This window comes from Sebastes umbrosus, chromosome 8 (genome assembly GCF_015220745.1).
Source record: "Sebastes umbrosus isolate fSebUmb1 chromosome 8, fSebUmb1.pri, whole genome shotgun sequence".
NCBI classification, from domain to species: Eukaryota; Metazoa; Chordata; class Actinopteri; order Perciformes; family Sebastidae; genus Sebastes; species Sebastes umbrosus.
In genome coordinates this window covers 26590772-26614689 of record NC_051276.1, presented here as the reverse complement: position 1 = coordinate 26614689, position 23918 = coordinate 26590772, and the positions used below count along the sequence as shown (strand labels likewise).

The window sequence follows — 23918 nt, the reverse complement described above, 5'->3', positions numbered from 1 at the left end:
TTGACACATTAGAGTCAAAGGTTTTTACAGAGGATATTTTTTGGAAATCTCTTTTTATCGCTCCATAAATCCGAAAATACTGTCAACAGCCATACAAAAATATATACATTTTTGCCATGTTTTCATCAATAAAATGTTCTATAAATCAGGCTATGAGTGATGTATGAACAAACTCCTCTGTTAAAACCATCACAATGTAGATAGGAATGAAATTGGAAAGTGTGGTGTCTGTAAGTGCTACTGAAGTGGAGATATCTGGCTCAGAGTCTGAGAAAATACTAATTTTGAGAAAACATCCTTTAAAGATATGTATTGTAAAATTCACTACATTTTGCAAGACACCCCTTGAATAGGGTAAAAAAAATTAACTAATAGATATCGACATGAAACTTCCCCAGTTGATTACTGACATTAAGACAATTATTTTTTGCTCGACAAGTTTTCTGAAATGTTATGTTTAAATATGCAAATTAGTCATTATATAATGATAACTTTATCATCAAATCTACAGACACAAATAGATAAAGTATTAAAATAAACACTTAAATGTGTATTATGGATGTTTTTTTTTACTAGTCTGAAAGAAGACATGTTATTGAAGCAAAATAGCCCAAAATCTCAAAATTGACCAGTGCACGAAAACAATGTTTCTGCCTGTAGTGTCTCTCCTTAACATTTATCATCATCAGACAACATTTTTAGTTTGTCAGATTTCTAGATCTTCTGGTGAGTTATTTCAGCTCTGATTTATAATTTCAGTGTTTTACACTTTACACTCAGAGTCTCAGTTTATCAAAACACATTCTGGCTCTGATTGATTGTTATCTTTTTTATATTTTTATGATTTATTGAGGGTCACAGAAATTGTTTTTCTCTACTGTCTCTATTGTCCCAAATTAATTATGCAATATTCTTTTATTGTTTTAATGCAACTCACTGTAAAAACATGAACAAAATATATAGACATAACATTTCATATTTTTTAATAATTCACATTCTACATGTTGACCTTTGACCCCTTGAAGTCAGTCTAGTAAGTGGAGTTAAAGTTTAGTAAAAGTTACTCTGAGGGTGCCCTGGTGGCTGACCTTTGTTGCATATCATCTCTCTCTCTCCGTGCTTCTCTACACTGACTGTCAAATAAAGGCAAAAAGAATAATTTTCCAGCTGAACCTAAATTCTACATGTTTATAATCCATTAAAAGTCTGAGAATGCAACTATTGATGTCAAACGTTTCTGTATTTTCAAATAGCCCAGTTTATCCTGAAAAAGAAAATGTTTGATATTTACATATTTGATGCTAAAAAAGGAAAAAAAACAACTTTAAAACTTCTAAACTATTTCACTGCGAATCCACATAACAGTTACAGAATAAGAATGGGGTGTGATCGTCTTTCAAGATTATTGGGATATTGCTAAATAAAGGAAAATGGTTTTTTTTATTATTTTAATTATTATTATTTTCCTAGCCTACTTGTCATTGATTATTGGCTGGATGAACTTTTACATTAGTTGCTATAAAACCTAAGTTTTTATTTTGCCAATCAGATATAATTAATCAATAAAGGAGATTAATTTTTCTAGACTGGAATCGCCTTCATGCTTCATGCAAAGTATCACGTACATTGAAACAGTAAAGTCACTATGGACAACCACAAATGTTCTGTCACTGCAGGTCTTTGAATGCAAACCACCACCAGAGGGCGACGCAACTCCTTTAGTATCGATCTTGAATCCACCTGCAGCTCAGGCAAGGGTTATTGATATAGTAGATATAGATAATAGGCCTATTATCGCTGCTTTCCTTCATGTCTTAATTTTTGTTTTCACCTCTCTTCTCTCCCTCACATTGTGCGGCTCACTTCCTGTTAGCTAATCCATATCAAATATGAACTACCATTTACCCTAGCCCCATAAACCGCAACACACATCAGACATCACAATGGTTTTAAGACAAAAAAAAAATTATTTTTATTTTCATAAATAACTATTTATTATAATATAAATTAACAATTGGTCCGTGATGTATTTGGCTTAAAAGTGTTTAGTCAGTTTTACTACAATTTCGGTTTTATTAACAAATGTTAGTTTGTTAATGAGTGCGGTAAGTCTCAAGTGCGGCCGGGCTGATGAAAAAGGGTGAGAAAGAGAGTTACAGGGGTGGAAAGTGTGTTTCTTTATTTATTTATTTATTTGTTCATTTGTTATCTCAATGCAAAAAAATGAGGAAGGGCGCCAACTGGCATTTATTTTTATTATTTTTTTTATTTTTTAAAAGGCAACCTGCGCCCCCCAGCAGGTGGCGCCCTAGGCGACTGCCTATATGGCCTAAGCTTTAAGACGGCCCTGCTCCAGCAACTAAATATATATTTGATTCGCCGGGTGGTACACAACTGTGTATTCAGATAAATGGCCCAGATCTAAATGGGATAATAAAAAAATTGTTATTTTTATCATGGAAATATGAGTTGGATAATTTGTCATAGTTTTTTGCTTGCTGTATCTTCTGGAATTATTATAATAAAACCTTTCTGGACAAACAAGCCTCTGATAGATGTCGACGTTCATGTCTTTGTGTGCCGTTGCAGGGAGTTCATCTACCGCCAGCTCTGCTATCTCAATGGGCTGCTGGAGGCCTTGACTCTGGATCGCTCCGGCAGAGTCGGACTGCTCACCGCCTGCTGGGACCCCAAGTAAGTTATTCTGGGGTCAAAGGTTCTTACCACCCACATACAACTTACCAGTGGTCAGTTAAAGCAAATACATGGATAAGAAGTTGCCTTCTAAAGTTGCCTAAGGGAATACACCTAATCGACTCGCCCTCCTGTTTAAAACTTATAAACCGATTTGCTCTAACTGCCAACATAAAAAATGTTATCGCAAATTAATCACACATTTTTTATCTGTTCAAAATGTACTTTAAAAGGAGATTTGTCATGTATTAAATACTCTTATCAACATGGGAGTGGGCAAATATGCTTGCTTATGTAAAATTTAGTGTAAATTTGGAGCGTTATTTATCCACAACAAGCTAGTATGGTTGGTACCAATAGATTCTTTAGGTTTTTCTAGTTTCATATGATACCAGTATCTTCATTCTAGCTTTTAAACTGAGTCCGCTACAACCTAAAAATCACAGGTAGCGTTAATGCGTTATTATCGCATTAACTTTGACAGCTCTAATTAAAACATTTCTAGAGTTGTTGATCTTCAGGACTGTCACCATATATTTGTGTGACCCTAAACAGAAACTTCTTCCAATTTAAAAAAAACCACTTAAAATCATAAGGAACATGTACCAATAAATGTTTGAGCTCAAAGGTCCTGCAATAATAAAACACTGTCACACAAAGTCCAAAGATAGTGAGAGCTGTAATCAGTCATAAACAGGAGCACTGGATAAAAAGTTACTGTTATTCTCTGCATGTAGATTTACTGTTTATAAAAGAGGCACATACATATAATGTCAAGAAGTTTATTCTTAAGAGTTTTACATCAGTGGTCTTTTCATCATCAGTGCTTCCAACAGTTTATTTGTCTTTACTGTGACAAAATATATATTTTTCATTGTCATAAAACATCAGATGCAACATTTTGGATCTTGAAATCTTCTGCAGTGTTTATTTCTCACACAAGAGGGAAACAGACGGGTTAAAGGATGAACTTGAAAGTTTTCCAGGTTCTGAAGTACAGGTTGAAACGTATTCTGTTATCTGCTGGTAATAAAAGACAGATGACTGCATTTACTACCGTTAATGATTAATTAATGAAATTAATTGCTGAAGTTGTCAGCACATTCTGGCATCGTTGAACAGAGCATCAACTCCATTACGCTGGGAGAGACCTCTATCGAACGATGCACACTTGGAGGACTGTAAGAAGCAAACTGAAGGGAAATAAACGCTGGTGAGTCTGTCATTGAAGAACAATTTGGAAAATCAAGAAAATGGCTGACAGAGCTTTTCTTGAAAGTTTCCTGAACTGCCATGTGTGTTCAGAGACTTTCAGAGATCCTGTGTCTCTGAGCTGTGGCCACAGCTTCTGTCCAAGCTGCCTGAAGAAATTCTGGGAACAAGCTCGAAACAAAAACTGTCCCATTTGTAAAAGAAAGTCATCTAAACAAAATATCTGTGTGAACTTTGCTCTGAAGGAACTGTCTGACTCGTTTGCTGAGAGACAGAAAACTGGATCATCTGAGACAGAAAAAGAAGAGAAGAAGGTGGAGGTGGTGTGTAGTAAACATCAGGAAGAGCCTAAACTGTTCTGTAAGGATGAAGAGAGAGCTGTGTGTCCTGTCTGTGAGTTATCTCTCCACCAGAGTCACAAGTTGGTTCCTGTAGAACAAGCAGTCAGTGACCTGAAGGACCAGCTGAAATCTGACTTAGAGTCTCTACAGGACAAGAGGGACAAACACAAACAAGTAGAGAAAGAATATGATGAAATGATTAAACACTTCAAGAAGCAGCTGTCGTCCACAGAGAGGCAGATCACAGCAGAGTTCAACAAGCTCCACCAGTTCCTGAATGAGGAAGAGGAGTCCAGACTGGCAGCTCTGAGGGAGGAAGAGGAGCAGAAGGGGAAGACTATCAGCAGAGAGATGAAAATGATTCAGGAGCAAATCTCCTCTCTGTCAGACAGTATCTCTGCTGTTGAAGAAGACCTGCAGAAACACAACGTGCCCTTCCTCAGCAGTTATGAAGCCACTCAGACCAGAGCCAGAGTCCAGTGCTCACTGTCAGATCCACAGCTGGTCTCAGGAGCGCTGATAGATGTGGCCAAACACCTGGGCAACCTGTCCTTCAGAGTCTGGGAGAAGATGAAGGACAAGGTCCACTTCAGTCCTGTCATTCTGGACCCAAACACTGAAAGCCCCTGGCTCCACCTGTCTGATGATCTGACCAGTGTGAGATGTGGAGACACAAGCCAGCAGCTTCCTGACAATCCAGAGAGATTCACTAACTTTCCCACTGTTCTGGGCTCTGAGGGCTTCAGCTCAGGGAAACACAGCTGGGAGGTGGAGGTGGGAGACCATCCTGACTGGATTGTAGGTTTGGCTAAAGAGTCAGCTGACACGAAGGGGAAGGCAAATGCTTCACCAGAATATGGAATCTGGTGTTTAGCTCATCGCAGTGGAAAATACATTGATGTTTTTGGTGAGACAGTCAGAGTGAAGAAGAGTCTCCAGAGGATCAGAGTCCAGCTGGACTATGACAGGGGGGAGGTGTCCTTCTACAACCCTGAAGACATGACTCACATCTACACTCTCAGAGACACTTTCACTGAGAAACTCTTCCCATATTTCAGTATTGGACGAGCTGGTGATGTTAAAACTGTTGATATCAAAATCAGTCAAACTGAGATTATCTGTGATGTTCAGACACGTTGGTGTTAGTTCAGACTTTAATCTGACTTCACTGTCTGTCTAGATCTCATTGAAATAATCAAAACAATCAACAGTTATAACAGAAATAATATTTACTCAATACTTAAACTGCATTACATCATCAGGTCTTAAACTTTCCTATAGCTCCAAATCAGTTTACTTATTAACCTGGTTATCATCATCTTGTGTTTAATCAGACCACAATATAACATCTACTGTATCCACTATACCAAACACTTTGTTTCAGCTGTGTGATTCTTTAAGGGGAGACTCTACAGGTGAATAGGGTAAAATATTTAACTAATAGATTTCACCATGAAACTTCACCAGTTGATTACTTACATCAAAACAATTATTTTTTGTATTACAAGTTTTCTGAAATGTTGTGTTTCAATATGCAAACAAGGCATTATCTTACTAAATATGCGCTAATTTGGATACATTTCCAGAAAAGAAATCTGAACAATGGATAAAGCCAGGTTCAAAATTCTTGTTTCATTTTTTTGACACATTAGAGTCAAAGGTTTTTACAGAGGAGATTTTTTGGATATCTCTCTTTATCGCTCCAGAAATCCAAAAATACTGTCAACAGCCATAAAAAAAAAAAATCTATTTTCGCCATATGTTTATGAATAAAATGTTCTATAAATCAGGCTATAAGTGATGTATGAACAAACTCCTCTGTAAAAACCATCAGAATATAGATAGGAATGAAATTGGAAAGTGTGGTGTATGTAAGTGCTACTGAAGTGGAGATTTCTGGCTCAGAGTCTGCAAAATTACTAATTTTGAGAAAACAGCCTTTAAAGATACATATTGTAAAATTCACTACATTTTGCAAGACACCCCAGATGAATAGGGTAAAAAAAATAACTAATAGATATCGACATGAATCTTCCCCAGTTGATTACTGACATTAAGACAATTATTTTTTACTTGAGAAGTTTTATGAAATGTTATATTTAAATATGCAAATGAGGTGGAGGAGCTAACTTTGGGTGAATTTAGGAGAAATCTACAGACACAAATAGACAAAATAGTAAAATAAACACCTAAATGTGTATTATGGATGTTTTATTTCCACTAGTCTGAAAGAAGACTTGTTATTGAAGCAAAAAAAACAAAAAATCGCAAAATTGATCAGTGTATGAAAAACAATGTTTCTGCCTGTAGTGTCTCTCTTTAACTTTTATCATCATCAGACAACATTTTTAGTTTGTCAGATTTCTGGATCTTCTGATGAGTTATTTCAGCTCCAATTTATAATTTCAGTGTTTTACACTTTACACTCAGTCTCAGTTTATCAAAACACATTCTGGCTCTGATTGATTGTTATCTTTTTTTTTTTTAATCTTTTTATGATTTATTGAAGGTCACAGAAATTGTTTTTCTCTACTGTCCCAAATTAATTATGCAATATTCTTTTATTGTTTTATTGCAACTCACTGTAAAAACATGAACGAAATTTATAGACATAACATTTCATATTTCCTTGGTACTGAAGCTTTTAGGCCACAACAGTGCATCTGAATCTTTTTTTTCCTGAATATTATTTTTGAATATGCTTTGTTTTATATTTGTTAAAACCTCACCTGTGTAGTTAATGTGCTTATGAATTAATAATCCTTCAATTCTTTTAGAGAGTGTTCACATTTGACAGGATAATGGTGCATTCACTGTGAGCAATGAGACACAGAAGCACACAGAGCGTTAGGATTATGTCAGGTACTGTCTTCATACTATGAAAAAGCTCCATGCATAATACATTAACTGCCATTTACTATTAAAGAGTGAATCCACAGCCTGGAGCCCCAGTTTAGAGGCTAAAACACAGCAGCGTGAGTGACATATCCATCAGCCATCGTCTCATTACGGCGCTGACCTCTGCACGCTGACCGATGAGTAACTTCTGTCATCTTCGCACTGTTTTTAAGCGAGCCACCTGAAGAGACGTAGCGTCCGTACTGTAGAGGGCCAGTGATGGAGGGTGGTGGTGACCAGGAGCCGCAGGCGCGAGCTGACAGTGCTGGATGAAATATAAAGTCCAAAGCTCCGGAGGGGGTCCAGGCTTAGCGAAGAGATTGCATTCTTCCATCTTCATCCCCCCCCCCCACCCTCCAGGTTTCAGCTCCTGTGATATTGACCCACCACAGGGTGTCGAGAGGGAGGAATTGGAGAGGAAGGGCAAAAGCTTAAAACTCATGTTTAACCCACACGATTGCTGTTACATTACATCTGTAGTCTGCTTTAATTCCTTAAAGGCAGTTATGAAGGTTCCCTCTTTATTAAGGCTGTCCAAGTTAACGGGATAGTAACGGCACTAATTTCTTGCAAACTTGCAATTTTTTATGTTGTGGCGGGCTCATTGTTAAAGCTATAATGAAGATACAGGCATCATATGAAACTAGAAAACCTAAGGAATCCATTGGTACCAACCATGGCTAAATAACACTCCAAACTTACGCTAAACTGTGGCGAGGAAAAACTGGCATGGCCATTTTCAAATATATTTTGATTGTCTCTCTAAGAAATTTGTTGAGGCCGCCTCCCTGTTCATTATCCCCTTTTCATTTGTGTTCAATGGTTTTCCCTGTTGAAGGTATTAATACATTTCTGGCCTATTGCTAGTCTGAACATGCCTATATTATCAAAAATTTGGGCAAGTAACATTATTTTGGCCCATTTTCTATGTATTTTTCTATATAATAGTTTTTCATGTTTAATGTTTTTTCTGGATGATTTGTGGTTTATAATATATATTTGACTTAATCCCTTATGTGTTGGATTTAATGTGTTTGTATATCAGTTACCACTCTGTGGTGGAATATCAGACAGTGTTGTTCAGCCCTGCTCTGATCGGTCCAGTGAGTAGATTGACAAACAAATACAGCTATTTTTCTATATAATATTAGAATTATTATTATTATATATTCTTTATGATAATCACATGCAGTTTGGGGTCAAGTCATAGTCAAGTCAGCACACTGACACACTGACAGCTGTTGAGTTTGAGTTTGCTATGTTATGATTTGTGCATATTTTTTATCCTAAATGCAGTACCTGTGAGGGTTTCTGGACAATAATAGTGATTATTTTGTGTTGTTAATTGATTTCCAATAATAAATATATACATACATTTGCATGAAGCAAGCACATTTGTCCACTCCCATGTTGATAAGAGTCTTAAATACTTGACAAATCTCCCTTTAAGGTTAATTTTGAACAGATAAAAAAGGTGTGATTAATCTTGATTAACTATGGACAATCATGCAATTAAATATTTCAATCGATTGACAGCTCTACTCTTCATATTTCTTTTGATTTATTTTTCCCTTGCCTTGATATTGATCTATGAGGATCTTTATGGCCTCTCTCTAAGTGTCAGAGGAGCCCTGGACTGGGAGAATAGATTAATTCATAAAGTTTAAAGTCACAATGGCTCCTCCTTGTACAATGTAGCACAGGGATATTATTGCACACCACTGTAAGTCTTGAATAATTGATAGAAAAATGAAAAAGAAAAGGAAGGAAAAAGAGCTACAAAGAGAACTTTTTTGTACTCAAACGTCGTCATGTTACAGCCTCCAGGGCCTTCACTCAGCTTCAAATCCAATTTCCCAGAAAGTCTTAAGCTTTATGGGCCAAATGATCCAGCTGAGGTATTACTGTACAGGAAGACAAGGAGAGGATGAAATGAAACATTATCGCAAGGTTACGACACTGCTGGGCTTTCCACCAGGCGGGCAGCTCTGACGTCGGGCATCAATCTAACAACACTGCACAGTTTTTAGGATAAGATGAATTATGATTTTGATAATGGCCGGAGCGACTCTCGAGCTGTCTCCGCCTCAAAAGGCCGGTTTCGACTAGTGGTGAGTCGCAGAAGGTCACCGGAGTGATGAATGTATCACAACAGCTGCAATCATTTTCCATTGGCAGAGACCCTGGCCGAGGCAGGACCACGATTAAGACGCTGAAAAAACAGAGAGCCATTGAGAGCAAATGGGAGCAGTTTGTTTCAACCAAGGTAGAACTCACGCTTTCATTTTATTATTATTATATTTATTATCTATCTTTAATGGGTTTTTTTTAAATTTGTTTTTACATTATACAGCCAAAAGTATGTGGACACCCAGTTCCAATTAAAGGATGAGTCTGGTGATTTTTCTATTTACTGTCAATAATTGTGGCTTTTTCTACGTGGGATGTAGTAAATGACTATATCGTCAACATCGAGTATAATTATTAATTGTAATTTTTTTTAAGCCGCCCGCATGAGACTCGCTTTGGCGTTTCGCTTCTCCCGCAGCTCTCTCCCTCCCACAGACACACTCTCCTGGGCGAGAGAGTAAAATACAGTGCTTTAGACAAATACTTAGCCTTTTTTGTGAGAAGAGAAATATAGATTCATGACCTGTTTTTAAAGACCTACAGGGAAGTTGGAAAGTATTGAGAGAGGGAGTAACCCACTGTTGCTTACAGTCTTTTCATGTGATTTGAAGACAATAATGAAAACATAGAGTATTACCGGCCTTAGCCTTTATTAAGAAGAATCTTCATGCTCCAGCATACAATGATATTTTAAACACTAGTGTGTCTCCAACGTTGTGCCAACAGTTTGGGAACGACCCTTTTATGTTTCAACATAACAATGCCCAATGCATAAACGGTTCCCAGTTTGGGGTGAAAGAATTTCACTAGCCTGCTCGGAGCCCTGACCATAACCTCATCCAACACCTTCAGGACGAATTGGACTGACTGCAAGTCAGACCTTGTCGCCAGTGCTTGAAGTGAAAAAAGATTCTACAGTGAATAAAAGATACTTGGAGATATTGGGTTTGAAGTTCCTCCCCGAATAACATTTGAAGGTTTTTGACTTAAAACGAAGCAATTTTTGCATCATTTTGGACCTTTATCATTACTAGTTAAATCATTATTTTAGTATTAACACATATCACAGCCTTCGTCTGAACATTTAATTCTTCTGGAAATGTTTGCCCTGTAAAATCATATTCTGAAAATCAAAAGAACAGATTCAGAAGACTTTTAAATAATGTTTCATTATCTATATTTGTTCACAAATAAAAAAAAGAGTTCACTAATCAATCATTAATCATTGTACCGATAAATTACAGCACCCTCATTCTCACCTCCCCCGTGCCGTATGTCGGCTCGTCCAGATGCTCCCCACATTTTTCTATGTTCATACAGCTTATGAGGCGTGGCATCAAAACGCTGGTGCTCCGCCGTATAATGGCAGAGAAAACCCTGAATCTGACCCTGATATGGAGAAGGCAGAAAAGGGTGGCAGCTTGTGAAAAGAAAAAGTCACGGTACGGCCAAGAGTGAAATGTAGAAGTGCCAGTACTGGGTACTGGTGAGTATCGCCCAACATCATTGTTGGACATCACTAATTCTCTTGTGGCTGAATAGGAGCAAATCCCTGCATCCAGGTTCCAAAATCTGGTCAAAGGCCTAGTTACAGCAGCACATTGTTATGGAATAAGATGTTCATCAGTCACATATGGGTGTAATCTTCATGTGTCCACATACTTTTGTCCATCAAGGGTATTCATTTTCTCCATCTGTCCCACTGAGTTCTGGACAAACTCTGATCTCAGCAGAAGGTTGCAGTTTGCCCAGAACTTATCTTTCAAAGTCCTCTACCTGCCACGCTCTGCAGAAAGACAGAAATCCTGCACCGTGACACCCACATTCACAGGTGCACACACACACAAACACAAAAACATACAAAAAATGGGAAGTCAGGTGCATTTACTCACTCATGCTGGGGCACTAAACCTTAAATCTTAATGCACAGGCACACTTACTGAAACAGTCAAACATGCATGCTTACACTCACTGACTGGCTCAATAAGTGAAAAGCATCTCCATACACACACACACACACACACACACACACTTCCTCCTCCGGGGATGGCAGTGTGTGGCAGTAGAGGACATTTGGAGAGCTGGTGCTGAAGTGTCCACCCTGATAATTAGGCTGATGGGAGCGTCACACACACTTAAGGCTGGTCTTCTCTGACGGACAGGGAGGAGAGAGGGAAGGGCATCGGGGAGAGAGTCTGGTTGCTTTCTGTTGCTCATATGTCGTCCTCAGTTGAGAGATGGATCTACCTGTGAGTGTGTGCCAAGCTGCCGCCTGTCAGCCTGTCTGTGTACGTGTGTGTGTGTGTGTGTGTGTGTGTGTGTGTGTGTGTGTGTGTGTTTGCATATTTCTGCTCAAGGAGCTGATATAAATTGAAGAATTAGCTCCAGGCTTTAAAGAAAACGGATTCACATTTAAAAGTTATTATAGGAGCGTTTCACCATTTCTGGGCTTTTTGTTGTTGTTGTTTGTTGGTCTGCTTTACTTTTTTCTCTTGAATAACTGGCCAAACACAGATGGCGAGACTTCACACTGAGATATTTCTAGCATGGAGAAAATGGAGCTTGATGCAAAAAAACAACACATTCACAGAGCTAAACCATCAGTAGTTACCGCCAGGTTTTTAGACAGTCCCTCAGAACTAATACCAAGAATCCCCTTTCTGTGCTGTCATTCAACAGTTATACACGGAGAAAAGAGGCAATTATAGATCCTCTGTTGACAGTAGCCTCAACAGATGACAATGAAGGACATTAATTAAAGCCATTAGAGGTGTTATGGTTTGAGTGAGGGGTGTGGTAGCCATTAGTGACACATGTGTATGCAGTTAGCTATACTGTGTTTTTCAAGTTTCAGTTTTATCTGATGATTTTATATCATCAAATTGGGCTGTATGTGGACACTCCTGCGAGCTACTGCACTGTAAGAACAGCTTTGTTATACTGACCTCTATGGGTTGAAAGTCTGTTGCACTCGTGACCACAACAAACAATAGTTTGTCGTTGCATTTTGTGTTTAGGTGATAAGGTAAACACATGCTGTCCTTTATTAACGTGCACAAACTTTTATCTCCTTTCTCTTTTCCCCTCCAAACGCCTCAGAGAGTTCATCCCAGGCGCCCTCGCAGCTCCTCTGCTCGCCTCCACGCCCCACAGGAAGTCTTCCCTCTCGGCCTTCACCTCCACCACTTTGGGCAGCAGCAGTGTGTCCTCTCTTGGCCCCGAGGAGGACACGGAGTCCTTATGGACTACAGGCTCATGAAAGCGAACGGGCATCTCAGAGGGTGATGTAATTATGAAAATGAGTCTCTGAGCACATTGGCACAAGCACATGATCTAGGTTTTTAAGTTTTTGAAAACGTAAGCCTATCCTAATCTTCTTGACTTGTCATGTCAAAACAGAGTTAACCTAAAGGCAACCCAACACCCAATATAAATCTAAACTGGACCTACAGTAGAGTATATACAGCCAGAACAATCTCTCTTCACAAAAACACCCTCCCTGTGAAGATAGGAAACTCAGACGGAAAGAAAGAAATTTCATGAACACACACACACACACACACTCACGGGAAACTCAGCTCTGTTGTCATAGAAACGGCTGTTTGACACCAACTTATGATCACAAAGCCTTAAAAAGTCACTTTATTCCTGCGGATAGAGGTAGAGACAGCTTTACAGAAAATAACATGATGGCACCCGAATTCCCTGTCCAACCTCATGAACACACACGCACTCTCACACACACGCTCACACACATACTTCCACTATAGCCACCACCTGCTGAGTCTGAAATGGAAACCAAAATCAGAGCTGGGTCTGTTCAGTTCACTACTCAGCTGGGTGATCAGAGCCTTTCTGCCCGGGCTCAGCCCTCCTGTGCCCTGCACTCAATCCCAGAGTGCACTGCTTCAGTATAATTAGTCATCTGATCTCCCCTACCACCCCCGCCTCCTGTAGATTACAGGTTTCATATCATTACCTCCTGATGAAAGACTGTTCAGCTAGCCGTCGCTGCCTGAGTCATTGTCAGATTGTTGTTTCTTCTTTTTCCGTCTCCATTACTCTCTCTTTTCTCACATTTTTCCCTCTCCTCCCTCCCTCCTGCGCTCTCGCTCTAATCATAAAAGGAGTCCAAAAATCAAAGGATTAATTCAGCGCCATTGGTTTAAAGCAATTAACTGCTGTTCAGGCTAATCCCCAGAGTTATGTCTCAAATCCAGAAATTGGCCACTGGAGATGTGCTGCTCTGCCCACGCTACATTGTTTTGCCTGGTAAATGAATTTGAAAGAGGAGTTCTATACTTTGGGAAAAAAAAAAAATAAGTAGTTTTTCAAACTCTTTGATGAAAAAAGGAGTTGTAAAACTTTGAATAATTAGGAGGTTTATTTTGCATTCCAACGCCTCCCCCAGTAGTTTTTTTAGCAGCACAGATAGTTAATCCGCCGCATTCATTTGGGATAATTAAAATAAGAACTCTATTTATTCAATCTAAAGCCAGCCAATTTGCAAAAGTTATTGGCTATTACAGTTTTGGCTGCAGGTTTTTATAGCTGTTCCTCGAGAGAAGTCATGCTATACATTTTAATAAGCGCCTCATCTCTCCAATTTGCCACACTGTGATTAATTTTGTCACAGCTCATAGAGAAGTTGAATCATTTAGGCTGGTATTTAACATTTTAATGGATGCTTTATGCTCTCGGGAAGCTTCATGGAGATTTATGGTGTCATCCCCGCGTGTGACATCTATACAGGCTGATGCCTCAGTGGGATTACATACTGGATAAACTTTTCTGTCAATTCCATGGTGTAGTAACAACATGTGAACACCAGGGGGAGCTGTGAGATTATATATGAAAACACAACACCTGTCTTCATATTCTAACTTTGTTTTACTTTGTGGAAATACATGCATTACAGTAATACTTGCAAAAGATGTAATCAGTTTTTTTTTTGCACAATTTGGCCTACTTATATTTCCATTACTTATATTTCTGCAATTTCTTACATATTTAGATTCTTATCAGACTCAAAATCACTTAAGCACATTAAACTACAGGTCTGATGGAGATGCAGGAACACATTTAACAGATAGCAACCTGCAAACATACTAGTACAAATGGCTTATATAGCCAGGAGCCGTAGTTCCCAACCTCCGTGGCTTGTGATTTGTGAGGAGTTCAACCAAAGAGATTTTAAATTTGAAGGATTTTTACAGGCCTGAAGTGATAAAGTATTTGATTTTTCACAAGCAAATATGCAAAAATATTTAGAAAAGTATAGAAAAGCTTTTTCATTCCTGCCTTAATCATCTTGTTGTTAAGGCAAGCTTTATTTATACAGCACATTTCATTCAAATGGGTAAATACTCAATGTTCTTTCTGCTGAAAATTAAAAAGGAATGAAAGAAGGGGAGAAAATGATAATAACCATTCACAAGCACACAGGAAGGTGCATAAATTATTCAGTTACAAAGGATGCAATACACACAAAAAACATAAACAAAATGTTTTAAGGCTGCTTTTAAAAGAAGTGAGAATCCTGGGCACATCTCAAGTCATCAGGGAGGGAACAACTAAAAGCTGCTCTACCCGTTAATGTATTAACCCTTAGGTACAGCAGGTGTACCAGTTGACCTGAGAGCATGGGCGGATTATAAGACAATGGGCCTCTGGGCACACACATGCAAAACCACCTCTCTTACCAAAAGACACACAGACTTTCTAGCTGTTTAGCCTCTGTTTTTAATTGTTATTGTGTCTCTTTATAGTCATTTTGTGTTCCTTTGTAGTTGTTTTGTGTCTCGTTATGGTCATTTTGAGTCTCGTTGTGGTCATTTTGTGTCTTTTTGCGGTCATTTTGAGTCTCTTTGTAGTTGTTTTTGTGTCTCGTGGTCATTTTGATTCTCTGTATAGTCATTTTGTGTCTTTTTGTACTTGCTTTGTGTCTCTTTGTAGTTGTTTTGTGTCTCTTTGTAATTGTTTTGTCTCTTTGTAGTCATTTTGAGTCTCTTTGTAGTTGTTTTTTGTCTCTTTGCAGCTGTCTTATATCTCATTGTAGTCATTTTGAGTCTCTTTGTAGTCTTTTTGTAGTCTTTTCATTTTTCTTTGTGGTCATTTTGAGTCTCTTCCTGGATGGTATTTCTCTCTTTGAGTGACATTTTGTCGGTGAAGGCCAGGGGGGCCCTGACACTTTGTGCCCCTGGGCCTGTGCCCGATATGCCTGTTCAGTCATCCATCAATGCCTGAGAGGTCATTAATTACTGTTACACATTGACAAATACATTATGTTGATTTCTATATTGCGGCAGGATGGCACGCAGTAGGTTGCAGCTGCATGTAGGAGTGTGGGGTTGCATTCGAATAAGTGGTGAGCCTCATTGGGCAAAGACATTATTCCTGAATCATAGTGTACAAACCTGACTTGATATCATTCCTGCCCCAGAAACCCTGCTTTCCTTCAACTCCATGTGACATGAAACATTTGTTTAGTTGTGTGAACCCTTCTAATTACAAACAATTAGAAATTTAGAGGTAGGGTTACAGATTTATAATAAAATTCAGAGATGAAAAAGACACGGAGAGATGGAGCAGGTCTTATTAAAGTTTTTTGTTTTTTTTATCTGTAGGTCTTCGCACACTGTCAGATGTCCACCAGAAAGTCAAGAAAGAGAGTCGAAGCTCACAAACCAGCAGGTTAGTTCAACTTGTAAGTAAGAACCTCCATCTCATGACTTTCAACAGCCGGAAGGATAAACATGGTATAAAAGATTACAACTACCAGCCTACTGCCATAAATCCTATAATTCTACCCCTGACTGCTGTTATTCTTCAGGGCTGGGCTCCCATTATGATGGCTAACTATAACAGTAGCTTTATTTCCCGACATCAACAGCAGCTAATCATAAAGAGGGCAAAAGTCCAAGCCATCATGACCAGCACTGGTGCTCCTGTGACCATGGAACGATTGTGTAAAGAGAAGAAGAGTAGAGTAAAGAAAGCTACAGAGGCAGCTCAACCCGTACTCTTCTCACACACTCTGTGGTGACAGCCCTTCAGTTTGTGTTTCTATTTTTAGTGCCCTTCATCTTCATTCCTCTACTGGTCTATTTAGAGTTTTAAAGGCAGTGATTTGAAAGGCTATGTCAGGAATTTGCTGTAAAGCGTTAGTGGAATTGTGTTGTGGTTGAGAGGACAAAAGGGCATGTTGTAAAATGTTATCAGGGACATTTCATTGGTGCTTTCTACCTGATATTTACCTTGGCTGCACATGATTACCTCCATTCAATGACTGATTACATGTTCCAGATGACAATTTTCTCTCTGCCAGCTTTCAGTAAATATGGGTTTGAGCCAACAAGGTCTGCATCGACATTTGTACGTTGAATGGTTGTTGTGCAAAATGTTAACACTTCAAAACTGTATTTGTGGTACATGTATATTCTAGGGCTGTTAATCAATTAAAATATTTAATTGCGATTAATCACATTTTTTAATCTGTTCAAAATGTACCTTAAAGGGAGATTTTTCAAGTATTTAATACTCTTATCAACATGTTACTTTGGAGCATTATTCAACCTCCTTCACGAGCTAGTATGACATGGTTGGTACCAATGGATTCTTTAGGCTTTTTAGTTTTCATATATCAGTATCTTCACCCTAGCTTTATAACTGAGCCAGCTACAACCTAAAAATCGCAAGTTGCGTTAGTGCATTGAAGAAATTAGTGTCGTTAAAACGAATTTGCGTTAACGTGTTATCGCGATAACTTTGACAGCCCTAGTTCAGCCAATTACATTCAAACAAATATAAACGCCGAAAACAAACTTACATAAAATAAAATATAACAGTCATAATAAACACCACAACAAATCTAACGATGAGCCTTCACAAATATATCCATAAATGGATATTCTGGGGCGCAAATTCACAAAAAACATGTCAAAAGAAGATCATGAGGACACATGTGAAAGTGTTTTGCCTGTTGATTGCTACACTTTCAAATAGCAAACCAACTGAAATGGTGCCATTAAACCAGTCTGACTTAAACCTAAGACAATTATAGTCCTGCTGTATTAAGGTGCTTTTGGTAAACGAGGCCCAGAGTTTATTCTGTATCTGAGACAAATATCTCAGGCCTCATACTGTAGTATCCAATCTCAGTTTCAATGACACTTTTACCATATGTGACCTCTCCCTATTTTAACCGTCTCTTCTATAAACAAGTCTTACTTGTTGTAACCGTCCTCCGTTCCAGTTTGACAGCACCCGAGTCCAAAACGCAGCCTTCACCCCTGAGGACGGACGACCAAACCGGATCCAAGACCGCAAAGAGTTCTCGGCCCAAAAGGTGCGACTGCAACCGCACCCATGATTGATATGCGTCAGCAAAGGACAAAAAATGACCTCAATGACTTCTCTAACCTACTTGAGTAAACGTACTGATATCTAACTAGAAAATATAGTAGATGTCAAAGTCACCTATTAGACTATCACTTGAGTAAAAGTCTTAAAGTATTTGATATTTGCTGTACTTAAGTATCAAAAGTAATTTTCTGATATTAAATGCACTTAAGTATTGAAAGTAAAAGTAAATGCTGATAATAAAAAAGCAAGTCAGAATTTTGAGATTTACGATGTTTATGGGGCGGTCAGACGTGCGTGAATATAATATTTTCCTCCTGTTCATTCCATTCTACGCGAATAAAAGTGCAAAAAACATTTGCTTCCGGTTGCAAAGCAAATTCGCATCTTTGCATTCAAAATGCAGTTCACTTTGGTGAACTTTCAGTTTGAAAATCACCTCAGCAGGCGAGGGTCACTCAACTGCTCACTCAATTTGCGCATGTATGACCGTGCCCTTATTATTCCTCCTAACATGTACACCACCTTAAAAATGGAGGCTACATTACACTTGATGAAACACAAATTCTTCACATTTTAAAGGATTTAAAGAGCAAAATGCAGTGTTCCTTTCCTCATAGTTGCATGTAGCATGATCTGATATACAGCCTTCCTGGACTTGAGTGGAAATTGAAACTTACCTACAACTTTGAGAGCACCTTGTTTTCACTTGTTGCCCATCACATGAATGACTTGCAAGCTAGGACCACTGATTCGCCAATTCTGTTTGCTTGAAATAGTAACGAGTAACGAAGATGCTTAAGGGGAAATGTATCGGAGTAAGAGGGAAAGTTGACAGAAGTATAACATCTTAAGTTAAATACAGATATTTCCAAAAAATATGTAACTACTGTAACAGAGTATTATTACTTTGTTACATTAGGCCACTGATCATATTCTGTTTATAAGTATGTTTTGTTCAAGATATAAATACACAGATAACAATAACTATTAGGTTAAAGTGCTGATTTTCAGCTTGAAAGGTGTCGGAGCATGTTCACATCCATATTTTGTTGAACAGTGTAAGAGTCACAGCCCTCACCTTATACCTTATACCTTATACCTTATACATAGTCCACCAGTTGTACGGCAGTGCAGCAGGACAGCAATCCTAAATACAAAGCAACCAGTGAGTTTTAGGTACAATTAGAGCAATGTTCTTGACTGGCCAAGTCAGTCACCTGATCTCCCGTTCAACTGAACACGTTGTAGACCAGACTGAAGGCAAAAATCCCCCTAAATAAGCAAAAGGTGAAGTGTGCTGCAGTACAGGCCTGGCAGAGCATCGAGTGTCTGCTGAGATCTGTGGGCCTTCCTGACAAGTCAGTGACTGCAAAGACTTATTACTATTTTTTTTCCCAAAAAATGTAAACTTCACAGGATGAATAGATGATCAAAAGTGATATTTAAAGGAATAGTTTCACATTTTAGAAATTTGCTTCCTTGCTGAACCTCTAAATCAACTGGGATGAAGGTGTTTTGTCGTGATCATTGTGCTATTTGTTGTGATGTTATCGTGTTTTATCCCGTCATAGCCTTTAACCCACATACTCTCTGAGCCTTTGCTTTGACTTGGAGGGTAAACGTCTTTAACGTCCCTCAGACTGGTGCTACTACTCATGTAACAACCATATTTGTTCTGTTATATCAGGCTGTGTGCTTAATACATAAATTATTTTAATATAAGTCAAATACAGCAGTATTTGTACAGTACAGTATGCCGTTGCAGCATAAACCCTGTCCTGAGTGGAAGATAATGTGAGTTCTTGCAGGTTCCTCCAGTTCCTTTGTATGTCTCCACACCAGCGACAGCCATGGTCGGAGGCGTTATGTTTTCGGGTTGTCCGTCCGTCCATCCCATTCTCGTGAGCGCGATATCTCAGGAACCTGGAGGGAATTTCTTCAAATCTGGCACAAAGTCCACTTGGACTCAAATGCTACATTCACATTACAGGGCTTAATGCTCAGTTCAGATGTTTGGCCCAGATCCGATCTTTCTGCATAGACTGTTTACATTAAAGATCCATATCTGACATCAGTGTGAACGGATCTCTGCCCTGAAACGCCTCACATGCAACCAGTAAAGTCACACACACGGGTGACTGCCTGTTGTTCTGAAAATAAACACCTGAGTTGTTTGAGTTCAGTGACTACCAGACTCTGTTAACATATTGCTCAATTTAACAGATCTGGGTTCCCCGTTACACAGATGTTACTCTTAAATCATCACGTAGGACTTTGTATGACTCCTAAAGAAAGACTTTTCATTTCGGCTGATATTTAACATTAACAGCTCTTCTGTGAACTAAACTAAAGTAAGATGTGTAACATTACTGTTTGAGATCCCAAAACACCGCCAGTCAGCAAGGCCCGCAATTTTTATAACATGTGATTTCATTAAATGAGATTATCAGAAGAACTGAGTCTACTACTACTCTGAGATAACCAGATCTGTGTCACTTGAGAGCAAAAAAATTGGATTTGGGCCACATTTGTTTGCAGTGTGAACGTAGCCAAAGATGAACTGATTAGATTTTGGTGGTCAAAGGTCACTTTGACCTCACAAAACAAGAATTCATGTGCTAACTGTGACAATTTCACACAGATGTCTAACAAGATAAAATGATGAAGTGGAGGCATACACCCACAAGGCAGAAGTTCTAGTTTTTAATTCAGTTTTCTTCTCCCATCCAGAGAGAGGTTAAACAACGGTCTCCAGAGGTATCGAGCCCTGTGTCACATGACCGAATCCCATGGCCTTCCTCGTCATGTGACCTGCATGGGCCAAGAGACAGAGGCTCCAGACAACAGCAATAAAAACAAGCACAGCAACAATGTGTGGTATGTAACCTGTTGAAGACATTATCTAGTATGGAATGTGGAGTCGGGGGGGATGAGAGGTTTACTGTGGCTGGGCTGGGTGAGGTCAGATCTATGGAACTGCATGCACATGTGGTATGCATATATGTTAACATGCACATTAGAGCTAATAAACACCAGACCTATGTGTTGTAGCTTGATGTTATCAGTGGATCTGACACTTCTGTCATTTACGTCCAGGCTGTCCACTCTGCTGAGCAGCCTGCCCGAGGAGGTGTGCGGGGAGCGAGCGGTGAGCCGGGTGCTGGAGAAGCTGAGTGGTTTTGCAGAGCAGCAGAGCCTCAGAGTTTCGACCTCATGTCCTCCTGAAGGTGCTGGGGGGTCTGGAGCCGTGGGAGCTCTGTCTGCAGGAGTTGTGTGTGGCCGTCCAGGTACACAGAACACCTCCTCACACCACGTTTCACAAAGAACATTAAGTTACAGGAAACTGGAACACATTTTAAGAATCAAGGAACTGGCTGTAACAATTGATAACTTATTTCCCGCAGCTCACACTGAGAAAATGAGATGAAATAATACACTAACAGATCATTTTTAAAGACTTTATTATACAAACAATAAAGTCAGATTGATGTCAAAGCTTGAGCAAAGAATTTCATAGAAATGTATACAGAAGAAGTGACGTATGACAAGAAAAATAGTACAAGTTCAAGATTAACATTTTCAGACCAGCTGAAATTATCACAATTACGTTTAACATTATTGATCTTTACAACTGGAATCTGGGCAACTTTGAACGTGATCCTGTGTTTTGAGCTCGGTAACAATGTAAATATGGTTTTAGGCAATTGTACAAAATGGTGAGGCCAAATTCTTATTGCAGTTGCAGATTAAAGATTCTCTTGTTTGTTCCCACCATAAGTATTCTCTAATGATGTATATCCACAGGGTCCATGTAGAATAAAAGAGATTCAATTGTGGGTTTTCTGTTAAACTCCTCTGATCTTTCCCCAAACTTTAAGCCTGACAGTAAACTCTCGGTCACTCCCACCAAAACCCTCAATTAGGGACGAGCCCCACTCCCAAAACTAACAGACCCCAGAGCCTCTGAACACGCCCCTACCGGTCAGAAATGAGGGGCCATAGATCCTTCCCGGACTCCAGAGCAGATGGCTGAAGGTGTAATGACAGGAAGCCGACTGATAAATGACACCAGAGGACAGTAAAGTTGCTTCAGTGATGTTGAGAGCCAGCGGGGAGGGTCGGGCGCTGGCTGTATTCTCACTGTGTTCCACTGTGACATTATGTAGCAGAACCAGAGCTGAATCAAACAACCACAGATGCCCTGTTTTAGTTTCCATTTCTGGCTCAGCAGGAGAACACCAGGGTGGGCTGGAAAGTTTGGGGCACCAAAGTATAGTTTTGGTTGCCAGCAGTGTTTTTTATGAGGCCGACATAGAGATGCTCTTGATTTTCATCTGTAACAGTTTTTGTCCTGTATCCCTTATGCCAGTAGCATCAGTTGTCATTAGTTGTCTGACATCAGTTGTATATTTCTTACTTTTGACTGTATGAGGTATCAACATACATTTCAATCCGTTTCAAGGATATATAAGGTTATTCAGCCTGAATAACGCTTCAAACTTGCACTAAATTTTCATTTTCAAATGGTCATTTGTCATGACCATTTAGCAAGCATATTTGCCAACTCACATGTTGATAAGAGTATTAAATACTTGACAAATCTCCCTTTAAGGTACATTTTGAACAGATAAAAAATGTGCGATTAACTGTGGACAATCATGTGATTGATCGCGATTAAATATTTGAATCGATTGACAGCCCTAGTTTCTTTCTGTCTGTCTGTATTTAAACTCCTCCGTATCTCTTCTTCTCTGTCAGATTGCCGTAGAACATGTGGTCCAGATGCCCAGGGAGGAGTACGATTCCTGGCTGTCTCCAAGGGTCCCACAGCCCCCCACAGTACCACCGAGCCCCCCAAACACCAGGTGAACCACACTCATTAAGACCTGGAGGAAGGCTGCAGGCATGGGCGAATAGATAAAGGGAACACAGGCACACCAGGGTTGTAAATTAAATGTGAGCTCAAGGCTGAAACAGCCTAAATTAGTCTCTAAAGTAATGGAGCAAAAAGTATTAAGAAAAACTAATTTTGCATTTCCACCTGTTCACTGTTCAGCATATTTTCTGTTCTGTCATGGCAGCCATTGCTATTCAGACTAACACTTCTTCTTTTATTTATTCTAAACAAAGCACCGACTTGACTCCGTGTTTAGACCAGCAGATGTGCTGTAAAAGCTTTTCAGAGCTGGCTCGGTTGAATCACTATCACACACGCTGTTATCTGTCCGTAGAGAGCAGTAAAACAGACATTTACATGGAAAATATGACAGGCCACTATTACTGCTAAAGTATAAGCCACAGATGAACCACAGTCCAATGGGATAATGGATGAACAAACTAATATACCGACACTCCGTTGTGCTGTTGAACCCAGCCAAACACTCACAGTGACCTTTAACCCCGCCTCGCCCCCTGATGGGGGTGTGAATAAAAGAGTCTGACCTTCAACTCTGCCTGTTGGATAAGAATAATGAACTCTCTTTTCATCGCCTCCATCAGCATTTTGGAGAAATTGAAAGTGAATGTGACTGAAATTAAACACGATACATATCATGCATTTAACAACTGCTTTTGTAAACGATTTACTTCTAGGAACTTCTAGTCCTCCTTATCTGTTTATGATAACATTTTTACCACGTAAGATATCTACTTCAGTGTGTGTGTGTGTGTGTGTATGTGTGTATGTGTGTGTGTGTGTGTGCGTGTAGTGGCGCAGCAGCATAGTGTGAAAGGGGAAAGTGTCTTCCTGGAAGAGGAGGGGTGTGATCGGGAACGGGGGCAGCAGAGAGAGCTAGCACTCATCTCAGGAATGCCACACAGTCTGGGAGCTGTGCTCAGCCCACCCCCACACCCGTCGCTTAGCCCCGGGCAGGGGGGATGGTGGGGTGCAGCGCGGCAGAGGGAAACATGAGGGAGGGAACAAGCATTCTTTCATTTGAACTTCTCACTCAGGTTTTAGAGCTCACGCCTCAGGGCACAAAGTCTAGACCAAAGATAGAAAATAAAAGTGCTATTAATAAATATAGCTGCAAGTCAGTGGATTTAAACTGGTGGAATTATGCACATAATGTTTTGAAGCTGTGGAAGAGTGTTAGTTGTTGTGAGCATGAGCAAGCTGGTGTAAATAGATCAACGTATCCTCATACGACACGAAAAGTTTGTTTTTTGTGCATTTTTCTACGAATCTCCATCAACACCAGTGATCTGTGTTTAGGCAACACAACTACTTGGCTAGGTTTAGGAAATAACTACAGAAGTGGCGTTACTTAAAGGGTAACT

The 23918-nt window shown here is 39.4% G+C and overlaps 2 protein-coding genes across 7 annotated transcripts in view; both read left to right on the top strand.

Moving 5' to 3' along the window:
• znrf3 (zinc and ring finger 3) overlaps nucleotides 1-23918 on the top strand; it is a 149037-nt gene that overhangs the window by 3325 nt on the left and 121794 nt on the right. Inside the window, exons 1-7 of one of the 6 annotated variants that reach the window (XM_037779112.1) lie at nucleotides 2671-2694; nucleotides 9324-9410; nucleotides 12368-12561; nucleotides 17530-17622; nucleotides 20370-20516; nucleotides 20736-20926; nucleotides 22398-22504. In XM_037779112.1, the coding sequence (XP_037635040.1) occupies nucleotides 9387-9410; nucleotides 12368-12561; nucleotides 17530-17622; nucleotides 20370-20516; nucleotides 20736-20926; nucleotides 22398-22504 (756 nt within the window). In that variant the 5' untranslated portion in view covers nucleotides 2671-2694; nucleotides 9324-9386. Of the gene's footprint in view, nucleotides 1-2670; nucleotides 2695-8190; nucleotides 8249-9323; nucleotides 9412-12367; nucleotides 12562-15901; nucleotides 15969-17529; nucleotides 17623-20369; nucleotides 20517-20735; nucleotides 20927-22397; nucleotides 22505-23918 lie in introns of those variants that run through there. The other 5 variants (XM_037779113.1, XM_037779111.1, XM_037779114.1 and 2 more) reach the window with 5 other exon arrangements.
• On the top strand, nucleotides 3873-6158 carry LOC119493634 (nuclear factor 7, brain-like). Its single transcript, XM_037779121.1, has one exon. It carries the CDS (start codon nucleotides 3948-3950, stop codon nucleotides 5391-5393), a length of 1446 nt encoding a protein of 481 aa, XP_037635049.1. The 5' UTR covers nucleotides 3873-3947; the 3' UTR covers nucleotides 5394-6158.